This window comes from Papio anubis, chromosome 4, assembly GCF_008728515.1.
Source record: "Papio anubis isolate 15944 chromosome 4, Panubis1.0, whole genome shotgun sequence".
Taxonomy (NCBI): domain Eukaryota; kingdom Metazoa; phylum Chordata; class Mammalia; order Primates; family Cercopithecidae; genus Papio; species Papio anubis.
Genome location: NC_044979.1, coordinates 44,297,575 through 44,323,056, shown reverse-complemented (window position 1 = coordinate 44,323,056; position 25,482 = coordinate 44,297,575). Strand labels below are relative to the sequence as shown.

General features: G+C 33.5%; 1 protein-coding gene across 6 annotated transcripts in view; it reads left to right on the top strand.

Moving 5' to 3' along the window:
* The window catches only part of FOXP2 (forkhead box P2), a 596,683-nt gene that overhangs the window by 428,119 nt on the left and 143,082 nt on the right, over positions 1-25,482 (top strand). For 5 of the 6 annotated variants that reach the window (XM_031664851.1, XM_009203720.4, XM_009203721.4 and 2 more), the window contains 1 exon segment: positions 8,313-8,402. In XM_031664851.1, the coding sequence (XP_031520711.1) occupies positions 8,313-8,402 (90 nt within the window). 6 annotated transcript variants of the gene reach the window in all.

The window sequence follows — 25,482 nt, the reverse complement described above, 5'->3', positions numbered from 1 at the left end:
AGGAGAAACGCTTGAACTTGGGAGGCGGAGGTTCCCGTGAGCCGAGATCGCACCATTGCTCTCCAACCTGGACAACAAGAGCGAAATGTCATCTCAAAAACAAACAGAAACTTTTTTTTAATATTTATTGAGCTCATTATTGTTTCTTTATTTAAAAAACAACAACAAACAAAACCCATCAAACTGTAACTCTCTTTTATTTTAGTCTTCACAGAACTAATCAAAACAATGGTTTGCACTCATGGCTATGGTGTCCCCATTAATTCCCCAGTAACTCCCTGCAATCTACTTCTACTTCAGTACTCTATAGGAACTGGTATCTGATAGGTCACATACAAATCATCAGATCTACATGAACTTTCATCAAATCTTGGCCTCTTTGAGTTTTTGATGTTTGAAGATAGTATCATTTATCCTGTCCTCTCACAATTTTTAAATATATAACAGCTTTATCGAGATATAATTTATGTATCACAAAACTTAACCTTTTCATGTATACAGTTCAGGGGCTTTTTAGCATATTCACCAGATTGTTCAACTGTCACCACTATTTAATTCCAGAACATTCTCATCACCCTAAAAAGAAACTCCATTCTCATTAGCAGTCACTTTCCATTCTATCTTAGGTCTGGGCCCTTGTAACCACTAATCCCCCTTTTTTTTTTCTCTTTAGGTATGTCTATTCCAGGCATATTATACAAATGGAATGATACAGTATATGATCTTTTGTTACTGACTTTTTAAATTTAGCATAATATTTTCAAGGTTTATCCATGTTGTAGCAGGTATCAATACTCCATCCTTTTATGGACAAATATTCTATTAAATAAATATACCATATTTTATCTATTCATGAGTTGAAGGGAATTTGGGTTGTTTACATCTTTTGCTATTATGCATAATGTTGCTATGAACAATTATGTACAACTTTTTGTGGGAATGTAAGTTTTTATTTCTCTTAGGTATATATTGTACCTTGGGTGGAATTAATGGATCATATGATAATTCTTTGTTTAACCTTTTCCAGAAGTCTTTTGGACTTCTATTACTGTGCTCTCCTCACAATTCATTGTCTTCCTTTTCACTATTTCCTCATCTCGTCTCAAGAAAATATTCTGCAGTTTGAGGTCTTGACTCTTCCTCTCTCTGTGGTGTCTTTACCAACAATCTAATAAACTCCCTTTACCTTAACTATTCATCTATGTCTTACTTTTGGGAATCTGTTGTCAGTGGGATCACTCTGATCACCCTCAATCTAGAGCCCTGCATTATATTTACTATCTACTAAAGAAATCTTCTCAATAATAAATAAATAAATAAAAATTAAAAAAAAAAAAAAAAGAAATCTTCTCTTGATTATTCTGCCATCAGGCAAACAACATAATCTTCTCTCCAGTGCCTGTGTTTTATACTCTAATTTCCTCCCTTTTAGTAGTGACACAGCTGTTCTTTCAGTTCCTTTCAGCTTAAAATTTTGAAGTCATCATTGACTCCTGCTAGCCTTTACCTCATACCCATTTATGAAGTTGTGCTGGCTCTTCTTTGACAGTACCTCTCATGATTCTTATTTCGAACTAACATGATTCATGTTATTCTTATCTCTTATTTGGACAGTTGCACATACCTTTTTACAAGTCTTTATACCTCTGTCTTGTCTCACTCTCTTCATCCCTTATCTATCCTTTACAACATGACTTCAGTATTGTCCTGGGCCAGGCTTATTTTATTGCCATATTTCAGCAAAGTTTGTTCTTACCTGCTATATAACATCAAGACTCTTTGTCATTTATTGTTTAGTTATATCCAATAATTAACCCCAACCAATCTTGTCATTCCGTTTTACTAGTTCCTAGACTAAGTGTATGCTCTATCCAAGATCAATTATTTTCTTTTCACTATATATAATCTCACATTTTCTTTGTTCCTACTTGGCATGGCCTTCTGTCATCTCCACGAGATGATTGTCATGTAAGTCCAGCGCAAATATTATATCCTTCATAAAAATTTCAATGAGCTTCTCAACAAAAATAATTTATTCTACTTATGAACTCCTGAAGCGTTTTTAAAACATTGTTTATGGCCTTTTGACATTCATCTAGATCTTTCTTATTAAACAGTAATCTTTTAAAGATAGAAACAATGTCATATCACTCCTTCTACCTCCACAAGTGTGCAGTGCTTAGTTCTTTGCTAGGTGTATGGGATATAGTCACAAACATTTTTAAGGTCAAATACTTTTATGTATTTTATTCTTCCAAATATTTTCCCAAATACTACTTCTCTTACAGTCTTACTTTTAAGTTGAAGAGCATATTCAGAACAGAGGATTCAAATAATAGTTTACATTCAGATATTATAGTATAATTTAGTAGCATGTATTTTTCAGTTAATATCTGATATACTGGTTGAAATTATAGCAATATAAAAGTAATGAGTTTTCAATACATATCCAAACAAAAGATGATATTGGTCTCATAATGAAAACAAAAACCTTGCTAAGGTAAGTGTAAAACAAAAAGTAAATCCAAAATCTATTTGGGAAAAATAATCAAGTATTGTATAGCAGAAAGAAAATAATGCACAAAAACTATTATAGTTACTGGAACATGTCCCATGATAAAGAGAAGTTGTAAAATCATTAATTTTAATAAAATCAGTCCTATTTTGTCTTTACCTTTCATATCCCAGAATTTTAAAGTTGGACAGAATTCCTTATTATGTATTTAAAATTATTGTAGATAATATTAGGATATTACATTAGCAATTTATTACCATTAGCAATAGAATAGTGAAGAACATAGAGCTAGGACTATCAGGCTACTTTGTGTACTGCCCCCTGTGGAATGCTGACTCTGAGGAAGAGAATGTGTTCTCCCTATTAAACTCATTCTACATCTGAAAAAACAAAACCTGTCTTAGATATTAGTTACTGTTAGCTCACTGGCTTATTTCATAGAATTTCTGAGGTCATCTGGGGCTTTGGAGTGGAATATACTGAATATTGGGTTTGAACCTGAACCTTGAAGAATTTATTCTCACTTCTGAGGATGACTTGAGGATCCATTCCATCACACATTCAATATCCTGATTGTCTCTCCTTTGTCTCTATATCATGAGATACAAGCCAAAACCACTCTGACATTTGATGGGTAAATAGGATGCTTTGCAAGTAATTACTCATACTAAAGTACCCTTATTAGAGTATAGTATTATTTTATAATTACTATACAATAAGTAGTCTTAGTATCTCAATTTGGCCTCCATAGTGATGTACAGTTTAAATATAATATATCCACACATTAATTTTCTAACTTTATGTAAAATATACTGTAAAAATATCTTTTTTAAAGCATTTTTTAATAACTAGCTTTTTAAACAAACAGTCTAATTATGTATCAGGATGGAAAAATAGAAGGTCAATAGCTACAGATGCATAATTTCACTCTGATAGATTGCTATTTGAAAATAGGTTATGCCAATTAGATGATTAATTTTCTTCTATTAAATAACATTATGAGACTTCAGATTACATTTATCAGTATATTCTCTTTAGTGGGAGCATAATATGAAAAAAGGCCAAACAGAATACGAATTTATATCCTTTCTGGAAGGATCTGAATATACTTTTTATCAACCACACTTGGGAAAATAATTAGAAAATTAAACTCTGTTTGAAAACTTATTTTATGTTTCGTATTCAAAGTAACATGTTGAAGACATAATGTGTTAAAGGTTAAACTATATGAATATGAGGAGCAAAAATCTGGATGTCCTGCTGGCAATTTTTTTTTTTGGTTCTGGTTATCTGCAAAGTATACACCCCTTGTCAGTATAACTAGGGAGTGACTGTGTAAACATTCTTGTTTCGCCTGTTCCACATAATCGTTTCTTGTATCATATTTCTTCTGACCTCGCTATCTGAAACCAATTACAGGAGATCCATTTGGGCTGCATCTATTTTCATAAGAAGCCTAGGCAACAGTGTTTTTCTCAGAGATGAATATCAACATCAAATATGCTTCTGAGTGCTTTGTTATTTATGTTTCAGAGAGATTTTGTAGCCTTCAGCTCTCAAGAATGTGTCACGCTGTGCTGTTTATACATTGAAGATATTAATGGGCGTAGATGTCATTTTTCATTTTAATGTCTCAAATGCAACAGGCTGATAGGTTAAGCATTCCTATTTTTATGGAGAGAGATATGACTGATGTCTGTTTTTTCCCCAAATATACATATATTTACTTTGAAAAAAAAAAGTTATTTATAAGCCATAGCATACTCAACATTTTTTTGTTTTACTGGGTATTTCTAAGCTATTCTCAAATAATTTTATATTTGGTGAAAGTTTTCAGTGTTCTTCAGTGGAAAAAAGTATTTATCTGACAGGTTACAAAGCATTTTTATCCTTAGTTAATTATCACCATGACCTACTCATTAGAATTATTCTGTGAGGTTCATAACTAGCATAAAATTACTACTAGTGAAGAAGTATGCTTGAACTTTGCTTTTCGTACAAAAATTTAGTTAAAAATGCACAGTATGAGTTAGGAATGATGTTTTCAGTAAGTATTTCGGAGAACAATGCACTAAATTATGAAATATGTGCATTCCCACATCTCTACAGTCCAACAAAATGTTTACCTTTAGTGTCTTATACAGATTATTTCTTTTTTTCAAATTTTTAAATTTAACCTGATTTCAAATTTTAAGATGTCTTATCTTAATTTTCTTTAGGTTTCCTAAAATAGGATAACTTCATTAAGTAATGTGCACCCCTAATTAAAAACAAATGTGTTTTTGGAAACTAGATATGGTTTGGCTGGCTTCGAAATCTCTTTCTTGTTTCTGATACATTGGAAACAGACTCAATCATTATGAAAGGAAATTTTGTAAACAACTTTTATTTTTGTTCTAAATTAATTTTTGCGGGGGAGGGTGACCATCTAAATGACTGGATGGCTCAGAGAACTTTATGAATGGCCCTGGATTTAATCTTTTGTTTGTATTGAGAGAAGTGGCAAGTGATTTTTAAATTAATATTTTGTGTCATTTGACACCTAACACTTTATATTGATGGAAGTGTTTTATCTAATAATCTTTCATTTTTTGAGTAGCTATAATAATTAATTGCAAAGATGAACTAAATGTCTCTGAGCAATTGTTTGTTGAAATTCAGTCTTAAAGTGTTATCCAGAATACTGGAAATAAAAATGTCATATGATGCATGCAGTGAGAATGCAAACTGCCAGAGCTTTCTGCTTATGAGTTTTAAATCATTCCTGATCTCCTGGAATTGTTTTTTGTTCTCCCATCTCTTATGCTTACTACAGCAATCTCTACTATACCAAGAGAATGTTGAAATAGGAAAGAAGTTATTTTTCCTAAGAGTTTGTATTAAAAGATGATCCTCAGCTATTTTGGAGAGAACTATAAATGCATATGAAAACCAAAATACTTTAAAAGTAGAAGCATTTTTTTTAGCCAGCTATCCTGTGATATTTCATTACTATTATCACTCCTTTCCTAACAGTGTAAGTGTATGCTTTTGACTAGTGATACTTTGATGAGTGAAACTTGTAGTATATTTAATTTTCTAGTGTTTGTCTACAGACGTTACATAACATTGACATATTCCATTGATTACATGGGTTTTGTTGAATGAATATAACGCAGGGTGGTAAAATGGATGGGGTCCCAAGCTTGGGAGAGAAGAGCCAGAGTTTTTGACCAGGATCTGCTACTGCTTTGTGACTTCAATCAAGTTATTCTAGTATTGATTCTTCAGTTACTTGTTTGAGAAAGGTATGCTAGGCAGTTTCTAAGGCCTTGTCCAGCTCTAGAATTGTGCAGTTCTATAGTAATAATTGATCAGATAATCAGGATGTTACAAAAGTTTAGAGTTCCATCAAGCATCAGGGTAGTATCAATATATAATGAAATCCAAGTTAAGGATGATAGGGGCAGTAGCCATAAAAACAATATACATTCTGTGATAGTTGTTCTATTCATTTACAGATTCAAAACAAAATGGTTATACTGTTGTTTCCCATGTAAAGTCTGAAAAATGAATACGCTCTCTTTACTGTTGAAGAATAATTCATTATAATGTCATATATTCTCCTTTACTAGAATCTTACTCATTGCCTACTAATGATTCCTTTGACAGAACAGAAACAATATGGCACACTGGAATACACTCAGGCCTGGAAGCCAGGAGACCTTGAAAACAACATTCATAAATTGCTTTGTGATCTTGAACAAAACAACTGACTATTCTAGGTTTCATTTTTCTTATTTGCTAGAATGAGAAGGTCAGATTAGATGATTTTTAAGATTGCTTTTAATCCTTGTCATTCATGATTCTAAGATCCTAAACAGTGTTCATTAAAATTTTTTAAGAATAATAGAGAACTACATAATTTAATATAAATTAAGGTAATAGGTATACAAAATAAACTCATCAACTCAAAAAGAAAAAAAAAACAACATGAAAACAATTAGGCATCAACTGGAAAAATAATTGAATGCATTTTTATTTTGAGAATTTCAGAGACACAGCCTAGGACACCTATTGTAATTTCCATTTGGAAAAATATCATTTGTAGTCACTTTATAAGTTACAATTTAAATAGGAAGGATATATTATTTAGAATATTGAACAAAAAGTTTCAAATAGTCGTATGATAATAAAGTAATTATGAATTTTTTTTGTTTTTTCAAACTGAACTCTATAATAAATTCCCTGAGTTCACTGGAATGTGCCATCCTTAGAAATATTTAGGTTAATTTGTAATGACTTGAAAAGTTAAAAAACAACAACAAAGATGATTATCGTGAGTGAGTGTGTCTCCAAATGTAAAAAGTGTGCTTTACAAACTATGCCAGATCCTGCTATGGGAAGACAAATCAATGTTGTTAGGAGATGGTGCTAGTGCATTCAGTTTGTTTACTTTGGTTTCTATGTCTGCCTGCCTTTCAGAAAACTTGCTTGGAGCCAGACTGTAGCAGCCCTCTCTGTCTTTTCATAATTGATCAGGGGATGACTGCCTTCCCTGAGGGTTAAGACGTGGCAACTTTTTCTGTTTGCTCAGCATCTCAATGCAGTAGTTCAAACATTGTTCACACCAGCTGGCAGTGTAATGCCATATGCACATCTTGTCAAAGCAACTGTTGTCATGGATACTAGAAACTCTCTTAAAAACCAGATCATTGATTACAATCAAAATTGTACTTTTTATCAGCTGAAATTCTTGATTATTATAGAAGAATATTAATCCAATAATGTTTTCTCATTGTAAAAAATGTATCTTGTATTCAAAAGCAGTAAATAACATAGTAGGCCAATGATACAGGTTAGTTTTATGTCTTGAAAAATTTCCCCATTAGTGTTCATTGAACTCAGTTGTTGAGAGAGAAAATGATTTTTTTAAGAGACTCTTAAAAGTTTTTGTTAATTAGTTTATACTCCTACCTTTAGAAAAATTTACTGTGCATTTTTGGTCTATGGCACTAGCTTTTACATGTTAAGTTTATATAGTACATTTACTGAACTGTTCCTCCTCCACTAAATGAAATGCTTACGTTAATTTCTTATGTTAAGTTTTATTTTCCTAAGTGGGAAAGAAAACATAAAAATAAACGAAAACATCTTCTATTTTGATTGGTATTCTGTCACACATAGAAACAAACCTGATTGGTTGAGTGGTAATTTCTTTGTTCTCTGATTTTGCTAAGAATGCAAATGAAAACCACTCAATTTTATTTGGCATTAAAACTGCACTTTATTTTGTCAAAGGAGAGGTTTCCCCTTGAATTGTAAGTACAAAAAAAGTGTTTTTAATCTTTAGTGAAAATCCTTATTAATTCACTTTCAAGATAATCTGATGTTGATTTGTCAAATTTAATTACAGCTTCCGGTAACACTTGAAGTCTACTGCTTTTGCCTCAAAATTGTAATATGAAAATGCAAATTGAATGATAATTTAAAAGGGAGTGGGCATTTTAGTTGAACACTCAAAGACAAGTTCCTTGTGGAAATGAGTTTATTGATGCAGTTTATGATTTTTATCCTCTTTAAGCACTTTAAACAAATTAACTTTATTTCCTGCAGGATTGCATGTTTCTCTGTGATTCTGAGTAAAGTTATATATGTGTGTTTGGCAGTTTTTTTTCATATTAGAAGATAAACAACAATGATTCTCTCTAGAAAGGAATATGGGAGTTCTTGTACATTGAATCCTTTTACTGTTAACCAAGAGATAATTGATAACTTTCAACAAAATATTTAGATATGGTTTCATTTTTACTTCTAGGCTCTCCAGGCAGCAAGACAACTTCTTTTACAGCAGCAAACAAGTGGATTGAAATCTCCTAAGAGCAGTGATAAACAGAGACCACTGCAGGTTAGTAAAGCAATCCTGTCCTTGGGGTCTTATTTTAAAAGATGTTCATAATGATAACAGATGTGCAGACCCAGTTGTATATATACAGGAAATTATTACATTTGCATATGTAGGTAATTTTAATTCATAAAGAGAATTCATTTTATCTTCTTAAAAGAGAAAAAAATAATATTCTGTTGGCATACATTTTAAAAGTTTACAAGGTAACTCCTTGCAAAAAATACATAGGAACCATATTTGGTGTATATAGGCTTAAAGAATTTTGCATAAAACCCCCTTGTGGGATTTTTTATGCATACATAGGTTGAAATGTAAAATTTTTTTCTTAAAACCAAAGTTATAGTAAAATGGTGTGGAAGGAAACAAAGAAGTCTTAGACAACCCTTCCGCAGTTGTATCCAAGTGACAAATGCAGAAAACCTCAAGGATTGCCAAAAAAACTGTTTGAGTTTGCCAAGGAGTTATTGCTGTTGCTACAGTTATAAAAACACATTCTGGAGTTTGTTGTCCTTACTCACTATGTTTGTCCTGTGAAACTGATAGTATGTATGTCTTTTAAAGTAACTTTTGTTACATAATATAATCCTTGTTTTATGTAGTCTTCTTAACCAAAATACGTGGGACATTTTCTTGGGGGGGAAATATTTCTAAGGTATATTTTTTGACTGTTTGGAAGGTAAATTCTGGAGTTCCATACAACATCTCTCAAAGTGTTCACCAGCTCTGTTGAAAGATAAGTAATGCTTTTTCCTGAATCATGTGTTACATACATTTCTAATAAGGCAAATTTAGTTTTTTTAAGCATCTCTTATGGCTTTATTTTAACAACAGAAAAAATTTTTTTATGGCCCAGCTGTCTGTGTTTATTTTCAGGTGTACTTACAGATGTTAGTAACTAAGTCTTACATGATGGCCTTCTGAAGCTTAGTTTGTATAAGAGAGAAGTATAAGCTACTAATTTATACAATCCAAAAATTAGTTATTACCTAAAAACTGGATAAAATGTATGGTCCCTAAACAAATTTGAGATAAGAATAGATTTTCCTGGGAACAAAGTCATTTGTGGAGGGTGGATGAGAAGAAGAGGGACTTGGGGATAAGGGATGTTTCAACAGAGAACAGATGTCTGCCATGACTGGAAATGAAAGTTTTATTTAATCAGCCTGAGTTTAAGATTCTTTTCAATTTTTTTCTCTTTTAAAAGCAATTTCACGTTCCTTTGTTTTAACTAATGAATAATTCTGTGTCACTTTCCTCACCATCATATTCTTCCCCAATTTATAATGGGAGCGTAGGTGTAGTATTTCCATGGAGTTATCTGATTCCATGAGAGTCTCTTCATGCATTTACATGACAGAGAAAAATTTACATAGAAGTCACAGAAGATAGCAAATGAAATGTTTATCCTCACTATGGCTTCAGAGTGGGAATTTTGCTTTCTTGTTGGAATAGAAAAGGAGAATTAGATGCTGGCAACATAAGCAAAAGATAGGAATGAAGTTACTGTTTTGAGTGTCTAAAAAACACTATATATTTTCCTAATTCTATTTCATCATATTTCTTGACAAAATTGAGGAATTCGCAGTTGCTTCTTCCTCTCCAAAGCTAAGTCCAGTAGAAGTTTCTATATTGCTGGTTACCAAGGTATCTCTGGAAAGAATGGCTGGGCTTTAGTTTTTCTATTTTTTTGTTGTTGTTGCATTGAAAGGCAAGATTTGATACTTGGACTAAAATATACATACTTTCCCTTACAAAATACCCACAATAGAATGTGGGAATATTAATGGCTCTAAAATGAGAAATCGTTGTCTGTTTATCAATGCATAAGTAAAATTTTGAGCAGAAGTCTCCAATTTTGTTATTTTAGCATAAAAGAATGATTAAAACTCCTATAAATACCTTTTGACAATTGCAGTTGCTGACCATGACTACAAAGACTTTCACTGTGTCACTTGTTTTTCATTTTGTGATGCATATTAATCTGAATATATCTCCATTGTTTAGACTATAAAACTAGCATTTCAGTATTGTTTTGTAATTTTAATGAGATCTCATGCCAAAATATCATACGAATGAGAAATTGCGTTTTATGAATGAGAATTTAGAAATATTGAATGAGACTTATTCACCAAAATATACACTGCAATTAATATAATGTGAGCCTTCATTTTTAGTATTTCATAGGACTTGATAAGCTTAGCAACTAGAGACATGCTGGGATTGTATTAAAAATCTAATACAAGCTTAACAGCATCTGATACTAGCTTACACATCTGTTGTTAAACAGGAATATTAGGTAATGCTTATCTTTGTATCTTCAAATATCATGAGTTGCACTATTTGCCACTAATGTTTTAAAAAAGGGTACAATTTTTTTGTTAAAATTTTCAGTAATTTAATATGAAATTAACATTTTAGAAGTTCTCTTATATGATTCTCTCAAAACTTAGATCTTTTTCTACGTAACTAAGTGTTTAACCAAACTTTCCTAAGAGTTAGTGTATTATCTTTACATTTCAAAAGGATAATTGAAAATGTTTCAAAATCTGTATGTGCAAGGCAAGGTATTTGGTATTAATCGATTATGATGGCTCTTAATATGACAGGCATAACATCTTTAGTGGACCAAAAGAGATACTTTGTATTTTTTATTTTAAAGTATAATTTTGATAGAGAACTACTTTATAAAGTTTGAAAGAAAATACAGATTTAAAAACCTGTTTTGATGGCTCAAGTCACAAGAACAATATTCAGTTGCTTGTTAACATTCACCTGAATTTATTTTCTGTGTTAAGAAGTGGTGGCCAGATTTGAAGTGTGACATGGTACAGAGTCTATTTTTAGTAGACTAGTATTTATCTACTATTATTTTTTCATTTACATTTGTTCAGGATTTTGTGCTACAGATGGCATAGATATTAGCATGTCTAATGCAAAATGGAAAGAAGAAAACATCACATCTGACAAGCTTGAGTGCCAATTGCAGTAGTGATTTCACTTTCATGTATAGATATCTGAATATATGTATTTGAAACATGTTTACATAATCTACTCATGACATGAAACACCAATTGAATAGGTGCAATCAGCAAGTACATTGATTAATGGCATATTGATGAATAATATATAAAGATTGTGATGCAAATGGGAGCCAATATTAACTTAAGCATTACCAGATGTTTCTGCTTTACATTCTTACTGTGTATCCCAGAAAACATATCCTAATAATAACAGTCAAAGACAGCTTCTCACTTTAATTTGTTTTATTTATTTAAATCTACCCTAGCACTTCCTAGAATTGATATATTCATAGTGATCCACAATGAGGAAAGTTAGCCAAAAAGAATAATACTTAATCCTTTCAATTTCATGAAACTAATTTTCAGTTTAGAAAGACTGAGTTAACACACCACACCACACACACACACAAATGCCCACATGCACATACACACACATGCACACTTCCATAATCTGTAAATTAAAAAAACAATTTGTAAAATACATTTTCAATTTTCTAGCCTATGACAAATCTACTTAATTTAGTTTAGATATGAAAATTGGTCGCATTATTGTTCTTGTTACATTTACAGCCATGAGACAGACTTGTGGTTCTTCAACAGCTGTGCAGAGCAGAGACGTAAATTTAAGGTAAATGCCATTGCTTTGCTATCTTAGATGAATATTAGTTTTTAGCATTGTAATCACTTCCTTCATTGTAGGTTAATATATAATATAAAGTTCTCCTTTCTAATAGGTAATTGAATTCTAAAATTTTTATAATTCTGTCTTAAGAAGTTCAAGAATGGAATAGTAAAAAGCAAAAGAGAATTAAACTTGGGGGTCTTATTCTGACTCTGCCACAAATAGTTATATAAGTTTGAGGAAGTTGCTGAACATCTTTAAAATAAAGACATTGGGCTAACTGATGAACAAGATCTTAAATTCCATGGTTAAATATTTATTTTGTTTTCATTTTGAAGTAAGTGAAAGGTATCTTAATTTTTCAGGATTAAATGTATCTTGTTGGATATTGCCTTATGAAGTAAGGGTTGTGTTTTTTTTGCCTGGTTTTTGTTACAAAGCAATTGTTTATTAACATGCCACATCCAGAAACAGTGCCTTGGAAACAAAGAATTAAATCCCACATGTATGAAAACCATTGTGCAAATACAATTCTGTATATCTGAGGAAGCTTTGTTTTGTTTAATGCCTTGAAATATTATAAATTGCATTTATGAGAAATATAAGCTACATAAAAATTATTTAACCAATGTATTTAATAATCTACATTGAACTATGTTTTGATATAATGCAACTTAACATTATTTTTACTTTACTATTTCATTCCAAATTGTTAAAAATAACAAAAGCTGACAAAACCAGAAATTCTATAGTAAACTAATTAGCAATACTGAAATTTCATATTCTATGTAAAAAATCAAGAATAAGGTATAAAACTTTATAATTTGTAAAATATTCTGGAGGAAAATACTAACTTATATGGGATATAGAATCAGGCATTACAGAATATCTTTTAGGAAATTATAAAATTTTATTTATGTAGCTATAAAGAATGAAATTGAATATTTCTTTTTCAGTATTACTTTTAAATATAATGTAAAAGAAATGGAGAGAAGCTAAACCACATTTTGTTCCAAATAAAAGCAGCATTGCCAGAAAAATTGAGATATAGGTTTAAATAGAGCAATCTATTGTGATGCCCGAAATTTAGAAATAAGTTTTTAAAGATATTCTTTACTATTTGTATTTTCTGTATATTGAAAAATGAGCAGGAGGTCTAATACATTATTTCTTGATCATAATAAACGTATTTAATTCAAATATTGTTTTAAAGAACAGACCATGTCTTGTGTGGCTCTTATTTTCCCATTCCAGTGAAGAACATTTCTTAAAAGGCAGCATGAAATAGGCAAATTTAAAAGAATGTTATAGAATACAATTTTTGTTAAACTATGATGGTATTTCTATCCATGACCAGCTGCTCAAGGCTGACACCCTGTGGAGGAGGGTCTGGGACATTGAGCTCATTACTACTGAGCATGCTTGTGTGGAAAACTTACCGTATGATATACTCTTGGCATACAGAAGAAAGAATGACGTGTTTTAGATCGGAAGCCTGCCTTTGCCATTAATAGGGCTTTGGATAGAATAACTTGATCTCTTTGGAGCCTGTTTCCTCATCCCTAAAATAGGAATAAGGATACCCAAACTTTCAAGATTGCTGTGAAGACCAAAAAGTATATTATGTAAAGTACTTAGCATAAATCCTTGGATAAGGAGTTAATAAATAATTACCATTATGCTAGCCTCCAGGAAATTGGTATTTAATTCAAGGTTATGATATATATTCTGTATCATAGCATTTGGCTGTAATTTTTTACTATTCCCAGCTATTTCAATGATTTGAAGTATACCCTTGTTGTAACTGTGTGTTTTAAGGAATACTAGAGTGTTTTCCCCTGCTATAGGCTCCGACCACATATATACTTCACACTCGCCACACATAAACTTGTATTTTAATATTTATCTTCTCTATTAAACTGTAAGCTATATGACAGCAGGAATCATGAATTCTCTACTCTTCTCTAGTGCCTAGCACAGTGCTTGGTGAATAATAAAGCTCAAAAAATAAACTTATTGAAACAATGAATAAGGAGGAGATTGTGCTGAGTGGAGCAGAGGAGGAGGGTTGGAGGAGGGAAAAAAATTCATTCATTCGATATAAATTGAATGATTATTTATCATGTGTAATATCCTCAGGGACTTATGACTTAGTTGAGGAGATATTCAGAGTTGTACACAAATAAATACATTATTGGCCACAGTGCATGTGCTGTAGAAATGGGAAAAACAGAAAGAACAATAAGCATTTAAAAAAGAAAATTGTCAATTCAGGCTACAAGTGATCAGGGAAGACTTTGTAGAGAAGTTAGCATGTATGATGGACTTAAAAGGAATTTGGTAGATAAATGAATTTTTGATGGAGAATTTTTTTAAAGATGTCATCAAAGATGTAGTCACAGGAAATTCTGAGATCTGGTTAGGCAAGGGTAAGTAGTTTGTTTTGATCAGCCTAGAGATATCATACTAATGGAATAATGAATGGGTTGGGGGCTAGAAATACACATCGCTGATTGTGTAGAGCTTAAAATGTCAAGCTAAGAAGGCAGTATTTTATGGATTGGGTAGAAGGGGCTATTAAAGTTTTTTGATGAGGAAGTGAAATTATCAAAGCAGTGGTCTGTGAAGGTAGCAACGGTACATTTGGAGGATATTTTCAGGGAAGGGAATTCTGAGAAACCTGGAATAAGGATAATCCTTTAAAAACTATTTAGGTAGGCATGATGTTGACCTAAGCTTTAGACATGTTGAGTTTGAGGAGATGGCAAGACAAGGAAGTAGAAATAGCTAGCTTTTAGCAAATTTGAAAGAGAGCTTGACAGAGGGGTCAAGACTAAAGAGAAATATTTGGGGAGCAACACAGAAGTAATAGATGAATCCCTGGGAGTAGAGGAGATTTCTGAAAAAGGTAATTTGAAAAGAGGAACTCAGTAATATTCATATTTTTTTAGAGCAAGAAGAAAAAGCAGAAGAGACAAGAGAGGACTAGAGCAATCAAATTAGCATTGGATTTATTAAGGAAGGTCAAGAAAAGGGGGAGTTTATAAAAGTTAAGGCTTGTCAGCCACATCAAGCAATGTCCACAGGAAGGAGAACATTTTTGCATAAACACATATAGTTGATTGCAACACAGATCATTTTAAATCCCCCTCATTCTTCATCATTCATCAGTAACTCAGGATCTGCAGTACTAATGTGATCAACAATGAATGGAGAAAAATCATACTTTAACATGGATGATAAATAGAAAATAAGGAATTAATAAATGTACTTTTGCTTCTCAGATTGCAGTGTAAGAAAATGTATGTTGCATATATAATACAGAACTTCCATAAATTAAATATGGAAGAACTTTGCTTTCTAGGAGGCCAAATTTTCTGTTTTCTTAGCTACCTTGCTAATTTTCTCTTTTCTTAGCTACCTTTCTCTTTTCTTAGCTACCTTGCTACATTTGCTTCTTCCTGTAATCCATTAGGATTTTAAGTATATATTCCCTTGACTTCTCTACCTTAACTAAAGTGAGAGCAAGAAAGAAATAGAACATTAATATTGTTATGGGAGCTCTCTATAGGATTTAAGACTTAGGCTGCGAATTTTATCTTAAGATGTTTGGAAGTGTTATACAAGCTAAATTGAATGACAAAGTGAAGAACAGTGTCAGTACATGATTAAAGACAAAAAGTAAAATTATTTTGAAATTTACTTACATTTAAGATTATTTGTGTTTCCTCTGTGGATTCTATTTATGTATTTCTATCAACCCGCCTTTCACATTTCTGTCGGTTTTCTTAAAATGTTTTGGCTACCTTCACCATTTCTACTGCTTTCTTTTCTCCTTTACCATTTTATTTTCTTCTCTCACCATGTAATCTTGTCTATTTTACTTTATTGCTGTCCCTTTGGTCCCATAAGAAAATAGAAACTTTAACTATCTGGAACTATCTAATTCTATCATGAACCTAAAAGATATTCTAACCTATCATTTTACTAACAAAATAAAACTGTGCCCATTCTTACAATCCAGTGTCTAATATTTAATTCTTGTCTTACACCAAGAATAGTTTGTGCTATTAAGTTGGAGTTTCAATAGGAAAGCATTTCTCCTCTTTAGTATCTCAGCTACTTAGAAGAACTTAAAAGAACCTGGAACCCTAAGGCTTTTTCCTTTTCTTTTTAGTGCTAGAAATCTCCTGTTATGACATTTATAGTGGCTTTTTAAAAAATTGCATCAAAGTGGTTTCATTGTTCCTTAATCTTTTGGTCTGCTTTTTCAGAAAACTATTACAAAATGAATATTTAAACTAGAATTGCTTGGGTTAGTTACATTAAATGGTCAGTTCTTCTAAGAACATCTAAGGTTGTGCTGATTATTTTAGTAATGCTGAATTTGGAAGAACAGCATTTGGAAAAATGAAACAAATGTGAAATAAATGTTTGTTTGTTTGTTTTGTTTGTTTGTTTGTTTTTGAGACAGAATCTCTGTCACCCAGATTGGAGTGCAGTGGCAAGATCTCTCACTGCAACATCTGCCTCCCAGGTTCAAGAGATTCTCCTGCCTCAGCCTCCCTAATAGCTGGGATTACAGGCATGCACCACCACGCCCAGCTAATTTTTGTATATTTAGTAGACACGGGGTTTCACCATGTTGGCCATGCTGGCCTCCAACTCCTGACCTTAAGTGATCTGCCTGCCTCAGCCTCCAAAAGTGCTGGGATTATAGGCATGAGCCACCGTACCTGGCCTGTTCTTTCAAAATATTTAAGTCACTGTATCTTAATATGAAAATCATATAAGCTCATTACAAGAATCTAACATGATTTTAAGTTAAATTATGTTTGGTCACTAAGTTCCCTTTCCCAAAGGCACTTGATAAATGCTAATAAATTACTATAGTATAGTGGGTTTTTCATAATGAAAATTGTATTTTCTGATTAGATGAGGTAGAAACCACTCATAAGAACTAATTATAGTAGAATTACAGGAGACCCTTGACATTCACAATGTATATATCCATAGATCTTCATGAACCCTCAAATTAAAAGAAAATTTCCATTTCAAAACTTTGGTGGGGTTTGTGCAGACTTTCTTTTATACTGTCCTTGTTTTGGACCAAGCTACCATTGCCTTATGCAAAGTCTAAGACAAGTTAACAACTTAAAAAATTTCAGTAAAATTTGCCCTGTGAATAATTTTCAATTTTCTAAAAAGAAACATGTTTTTTTACATTATAGGTTCTCCTACATTAGTGAGGTAGATAACAGCAAAGCTACATTAGTGATAGAAAAATCCATATGAGTTTAGGAATTAGGTTATGTGTGAGAAGTCAGCAATCTAAAGACCAGCTCAACCTTTCAGCTGCTTTATTGTTTCATGGCTTGAAGAATTGCACAGGTGCAGTGCCTAGAGACTTAGCGATCATATGCAAATAACCAGACAAATCCATAACATCTGTGAATTTTAAGCCTCTATTCTACCAAATCTTGCCATCTCTCATCTATGAGGAAAACCCACAGTTAACAAACAAGTACCCCCTACTTTCCTTGTTATTTTATTAAAGACTTGAGAGAAGCTCCCTGTCCTAAAATTTTTATCCTCCTTAACTGTAAATCTCCACTGGCATCAAAAAGTTACCAGGAAATGTTCCTTCAGAGTTAAAGTTGCCTAGCATGTCCTCCTCCTCCTCCTCCTCCTCCTCCTTCTTTCTTCTTTCTTCTTTCTTCTTTCTTCTTTCTTCTTTCTTCTTTCTTCTTTCTTCTTTCTTCTTTCTTCTTTCTTCTTTCTTCTTTCTTCTTCTTCTTCTTCTTCTTCTTCTTCTTCTTCTTCTTCTTCTTCTTCTTCTTCTTCTTCTTCTTCTTCTTCTCCTCCTCCTCTTCCTCCTCCTCCTCCTCCTTCTTCTTCTTCTTCCTTCTTTTTTCTTCTCTCTTCTTCTCTCTTCTTCCTCTTCTTCCTGTTCCTCTTCCTCCTCTTCCTCTTCTTCTTCCTCTTCTTCCTCTTCTTCATTTTCTTTTTTCTTTTTCTTAATAGAGATAAGGTCTCACTGCATTGTCCAGGCTGAGCTGTGAATCCTGGGTTCAAGTGATTCTTCTGATCCAGCCTCCCAAGTGTCAGGATTACAGGGAATAGGGAAAGGCTGTGTCTTGAGTATGAAGAGACCTCTCACAAATACTGAGTAAATTAGTAGAGACTTGACTTTAATGGCCATTCATTGTTTCCTAGGTTGGTTCAGGGATTCTGAACTTAGGATTTTATGCCCCTCTCCACCCTCCCAGTTACAGAGCCTCTGTCTAAATTCAGTTAAAGGTCTTGAATCACATCAAGCTGTGGCTAAAAGTATTTTGGTTTTTGTCATTTGATTGTGCCTATTTTTACAGTTTTAAGTTTTATCAGTGTAGGCACAGAACTTTTAGTACCTAATAGTTAAGCATTTTGATAACACAAAATACACAGAAAATTCCTTTGCAAAGTATATAAATCCTTACACTTTTAATGCTAACACTTGCATTGCTGTAAAAGCTGCCACCTTGACATCTTCTACTGCTAGTGCTACTGCACATTCTCAAGTGACAAACCAAGGAACACATTGAACATTATGATGTGCTGACATGAAGAAATCTGTTGTCTCACAGAAAGACTGTAGCAGATTCTTGGATAGAATATCTCTGTAAAAGCAAACAAACATAAAAAAACCAAAATTATTCTCTCTACGTTCTACCTTCTTCCCATAGAATCAAGCCTTTAAGACATATTAGCTTGTGATTAAAATATGACTACAACTATAGTTTCTCAAAATCATGGCCATCATTTGAATTTTTCCTTCCTTTCAGGAGAATTTATTTTCCTTAATCAATAACTATCACCACTCCCATACATAGTCTTAGAGCATGTTTATACCATTCATTTTCAAGTCTAAAAAATTACTTACAAGTCTTATAAAAATGGAGCTCTTGGGTCTATCCCAGACTACTGAATTAAAATTGAGGAGAGATGGTTGGAATCTTTGGAAATAAAGATATTTAAAACCCTCCAGGAGATACAATACAGCTGGCCTACAGAATAGTATATAGGAAGCCTGAACTATTCCCTTCTGGAACAAGAAAACAGTTAACCCCAAATTCTATTAATGTACTATATGATTTTCCCTCTCTGGGATTCAGTTTTCCAACGCTTGCAATGAAAAGGCTGAACTAGTGATACTTCAGGTAACTTTCAGATAGAACTGTCATTGAATCTCAACCCAGCACTAACTTTTGTTTGTTTATATATTTACTATCTAAATCTGAAGTAATTAATAAGAATTCTGAGCAGGTTTCTTGAGATGGCTCTCTCTGATCAGCGTTTTCAGGATCGTTTCCAACAATATTGTCAGAATTTTATTTTTACTATCATGATTTCTTATGTAAAATCTTCAGTAATGAACTCATACCATTCTTATCTTTAATATTTTAAAATAATGTCTGCATCCTAAACTCCTCAGTATATATCTGCTATGCTCAGTGGGCTTCCCTTTGGTATTAGAAAGCTTAAGAAAAAATTGATTATATTGTATCAATCAATAGATTGATAGTTGTCTGCTGCAATGGCTCTGGCACTCTGATCTCATTGTCCACTACCCGGTTTTTACATGTTATGTGAGGTGCAGTATCAAACTACTTATAGTTACTCAAACATCGGTTCATGTCTCCATGCAGCTATCCTTCCCTTGTTTTTTTCTCAATAGGCCTTTCTACACCTTTTCATCTAGAAATCTTTTTTGCATCTTTTACATTTCAATTGTGTGTCAACTACTCAGTGAAGTCTCTTTTAATATCCTCCCCATCCTCACCAGCACACACACACTATGTGGAATTAATTATTCCCTTCCATATATTACTTATATGTCTTGTTAATACATCTATTCTAGTATGTATCACACTGAATCATAATTACTATAAGCTTCTTGAGGGCCAAGACCGTGCCTTATTCATCTTCACATTTCCACTATCTGGCCCATCATAGGTTTTCCATAAATTTGTTGAGTCTACAGACCAGTGTTTGTATATAACTCTATCAAGCTCCTCTTTTCTCCTAGGCTCCAGATGTGTTTTTTCACTTGCTTACTGGGGCATCTCAACCTAGATCAACATGTTCTAATGTGAAGTTATGTGTTTTTCCTTACCCAGTCCAATGTTTTCATCAGCTTTACCTGACCCCATTCCGTAGACTCCAGCCATTAAGCCCTTCTGATCTGTTAGTGTCATATTCCTCTACCCTAATGATGTAAAAATTGCCCCGTTCTTCAATCTCAGCATGTCACAAAAGGCTTTCCATAGACTGGTGCTATGCACCATTATACACCTGATACATTACAACCATGACTTAATCCTTACTGCTCTCCAAACATACTATTTATTTGTTCATTCATTCATTCATTCACAAATGAATAGGTTGTTTTACATATGCCAGGTGCTTTGCAGGGCATCATTAACTATACAAACTTTGATACCTACTTGATTTTGTTCCTGCTTCTCCATCTGTTTAGAAGGTCATTCCAACACCCCTTATCTGATTGGCAAACTCCTATACATGCTTCAAGGCCCCTAATCCCTGGAGTCTTCTCTGATGCATCAAAAAGAAAAAAGAAAATCCCTCCTCACACAAGCGAATATCCAGAATTGCATTTTTATGTTATTATCCCAAATATACTAGTTATGAAGATAGATTATACCATATTTTATTACAGTTATCTGATTACTTCTCTACTCAATCTCAGACTCTAAATCCTTGGATGTCAGAAATTGCATTTTATTCATGTTTATAACCTCACTTCCTACCACAATGCTTGACACATGGTAGATGCTAAATAAAATTCTTGCCAAATTGAATTGGATTCTGTAAACTGTATTGCTCCTTCTCTGTCCTATAAGACTGCGGTATCACTTCCATTCAACTGATGAAACAAGTATTAAAGTATGATATTTATCAGGTTATTTGTTTTTGTAGAAAACAAAGTATAAGCAGAAATGAATATCTTTAGAAGACGTGATTCAGGTCACATTACCCAACTCTCTCTCATATAACTACTTTGCTTCTGTTAGGCAGGCTGTTTATGAAATACTACTTCTAATGATTCCTTTTCTTGACTAGATAACATATAACATACTTTTTTTTTAGCAATAATAATTGATTCTTTTTTATCTTTATCTAAATGTTTTGTTCTTTGATTCTATCTTCTGTTTTATGAATTTTATACACACATTGTTTGCTTACGATAAATCCCTTACTTCCTACTTATTTTTTGAACAAAATATAACTCCTTCATTGCTCCATAGTAGTCATGTTTCTAATGCCACTATGTATCAATAATACTTTCATGAGGGAACCGGAAGTGAGATACCTGCTTGAGAAAATGGTATTATAAATATATGTGATTGACCTGGCGCTGTGGCTCACGCCTATAATCCCAACAGTTTGGGAGGCTGAGGTAGGCGGATCACGAGGTCAGGAGATCGAGACCATCCTGGCTAACACGGTGAAACCCCATCTCTACTAAAAAAATTACAAAAAATTAGCCAGGAATGGTGGCACATGCCTGTAGTCCCAGCCACTGGGGAGGCTGAGGCAGGAGAATTGCTCGAACCTGGGAGGCAGAGGTTGCAGTGAGTTGAGGTCATACCACTGCACTCCAGCCTGGGCAAAAGAGTGAGACTCCGTCTCAAAAAAAAAAAAAAAAAAAAAAGAAAGAAAGAAAGAAAAATATATGTGATGACAATAAGATGTGAGGATTTCTCAAATATCAAGAAACTATACTTTCTACGTGATTTATTGGTATATAATTTTTATGATTTAATTATATCTATTACCTTAGCCAAATGAATTATATGTTTCCACTAAAATATTATCTAAATGTACTATGAAGTTTATTAGCTGCTCCATTTAGGATTATAGATTTATTTTTGTCACAAAGCATGAACTCCATAGACAAGGAGTCCAGAGCTGACTGGTGCACCTGCTCAAGGATGACATAGAGGATCAAGGTTCCTTTTAGCTAGCTTCCTGCTCTGCCCCTATGTAGCTTTTGTCTTCATGGCCACAGATAACTCTCCTCCCTCCATACATTATGCCCATGTTTTAGGCAAAAAGAAGGGAACAACAAAACAGAAAAGGCACATTAAAAATAGGTGCAGACCAGCTGAAGCTGTCATTTTAATAACCAGCTTTCTCAGAAGCCTCAAACAGGGATTTCTGTTTCAATTTCACCATCCTGAACAGTATCATACGAATACCCATCACTTCAGCTGAGTCTGTGAAGCTGATCATGTTCAGTCAGGCCTTTGTCACATTGAACAAAGTTGGGGCTCTTTTGGTAGAGAAAAATAGAAGGTTGAATTTGGGGATGAACATCTAGCAATTTCTGCCACCAACAGTTTACCAACTATATTAGTACTGACTCACAGGACCCTAGGGATATGTGAAAAGAGATGTTATGACTTGAAATACTTTAGTGAAAGAAATTTTGTTGGTTTTTTTCTTCCAGGAAAACTTAGAAATATGTAAACCTGTGTATTATGTGACTAATGTTCAGTGGGTTATAGGGTTTTAAGTTTTAATATTTTTATTTATACTTAAAATGTTATTAAAGACTCAGTATATACTCAGCATTAGGTAAAGCACAATACAAAGTAAACTATGCAAAGATGATTCTTTCCCTCCAGGAAGTTACTGCTGAATGTTGGCAGTGCTGATGAGGGATTCTGATGGAACATATGTAAGCAGTGGAACAAACACTGGATAGTTTAACTAAATGAAACGTTTGCATACTTTGCAAGTAGAGAAGCAAATGTTTTTTGAAGGGTGGGGGAAAATCATAGAAGATGAGTTTCAAACAAGTTCAGAACAGAAAAATGTTTCATTTAGCTATTACATATTAGATTCTGGTATCACTGGAACACTTCAGAAAGTCTTAACATTCTTAACATTCCTCCCAGCTGCAGTGAATTCTCTGTATTTCCTGCAGGAATTACTGTGAGCAGCTATACTGCAAAAATTGATACTTTTGGCAGTACCTGAAAGAAGGTCCAAGGAAAGGGTCCAGGGAAACCTTGCTTTCTCTTGCCCCAAACTTCCATTGACACATACTGCTGTGTTCTAGGTTCCAGATACTTTGCCCCAGTGATCATTCATTTTGTTCCTACATAAACCCCGGAATTGATTGGTACTGTCCATATATCCCTTATGAAGACTCTGAGAGCCAGAAAGTTGTAGTACATTTCCCAAGTACCTAGGGTCAAACTTCAGTTCTGTCCAATTACAAGGTCTCTTTTTTTCCTCCACCCTTTTCAGGGTATATTTGAAATAAATGAATCATATCCTTGGGAATTCTTGGTTTCAGGGAATAGCAGGAGGACAGGAAGGGCAGAAATGTTTTATTCTGTGAAGGCTGCCATCTTATTGAAGGCTGCCCCATTGTGGAGGATGGAGGAAGAATGTGAGGTCTCTATGCCATATCTAACTCTGCCCAGCCAAACCAGGATTATTCTTGGACATGTTTGTCATCACTTCGTCCATGGCACCATGAGAATAAGAGTTAGTCACTGGTTTGGCCCTGAGATGCTGTAGATGCATAATGATTTTTAATAATCACACCTCTCATAATAGGTCTTGCATGCTTTCCCGTAATTATCCTGGATGAAATTAAAATGAACTTAGTCCGTCTTTTTAAAACTTGTGGTTTGTGGAATTTGTGCAATTGGATTTTGTCCTTCAAATTAAAACAAAAATAATATAATAAACTTATCTTTAGAGAAATACATTATAAATGTGGAAAACAAATAAAATAGGCCAATAACCACATCATTTTTATTCTCTGTAGCAAAACTGTTATTAAAGGTTTGTCTACCTGTTTTTATCAGTTTTTCTTCTGTGTGGTTTCTTTTAACTTTAATTTTAATATTTATTTGCAGTAAGGCATTTTGTGTCTCATTAGGCCAGTAAGTTAAAATCCTAATACCAAGGCTTTTTTTTTTTTTTTTTTTTTTACACGGAGTCTCACTTTGTCACCTGGGCTAGAGTGCAGTGGCGCGATCTCGGTCACTGCAAGCTCCGCCTCCTGGGTTCACGCCATTCTCCTGCCTCAGCCTCCCGAGTAGCTGGGACTACAGGCGCCCGCCACCATGCCTGGCTAATTTTTGTATTTTTAGTAGAGACGAGGTTTCACCATGTTAGCCAGGATGGTCTCGATCTCCTGACCTCGTGATCCGCCCATCTCGGCCTCCCAAAGTGCTGGGATTACAGGCGTGAGCCACCGCGCCCGGCCTCATCTGTCTTTTGAATAAGGTATTTCTTTCTTCCTACCTCCCTCTCTCCCACCTTTTCTCTCTCTCTCTCTCTCTCTCTCTCTCTCTCTTTCTTTCATTGCACAAGGCAAAAACAAACAAAAATCAGCCCACTGTTTAATCTGGTCTTCAAGCTCCATTTTTCAACCGCTTTGTTAAATACTAGAACATTGAAGTTATTCAATGAAGTAGAGAAATACATATAAATATAATGCATGAGACTCTGATACACTCAAATGACTTCTGGGTCCTTGAGGACATCAGAACTTGTTGGAAGCAATATGCATTATGGTAAAGTTCTTGATGGAGCACGGAAAACTGGGTTCCTCAATGCTAAGATGTATCTTGCCATCACTAAAGAGTCAAAATAGCATTAATTTACAGTATCATGCTAATGCAAATTACTTTAAAAGAAACACCTATTCTAAGAAAAATTGATAATAAGCAATATTTTTTGAGAACCAAATTAGAAATAATTATGTTAGTGATTGATATGGTTATGTTATTTGGCATTTCCATACAGTAATTTTCAATACTGCTAGACTAAAGCAGAAGTGGCTAATAAATCTTTTTTTCTACCTTTTTGCTTGATATTCCATACAAGTAGATATTTATTTACTAAAAATAGAGTTGAGGAGAAATGTAGAAATAAATTGAAAAGCCTAATCCACAGGATTTCATCTGAAGCAAATGATTATCATGCTCCAGTGGAAAAACCACAAACTACACACAAAACAGCAGTATGATTTGCAAACCTGTTTTACAGTATCTCCATGTATTAGAATTTATATTCTCAATCAATCCGTCAAAGAAACATGACTAAATGCCCTGGGTATGTTAGATACTTTGCCAGGCAGACACCAGATACCATAGGGGATTCAAAGATGTTCCTATCCTCAGGGAGTTGACAATCTGGCTAGATAAAAATTCAGAATAATAACCATTCTTCTAAGCTGTTTTAAACAAAACTCATGGTTTGAGGTTAAAAAAAAAAAAAAAAACTGCTTGACAGTTATGGCTTTTTAGAGTATTCCATGGAATAAATTGGGTTTCTCTTTTTGTGTTTAGTGAATTACCCATCATTTACAGATGAGCAGAATAAGTTAGTCTTCATTTTTGTGCCTCTG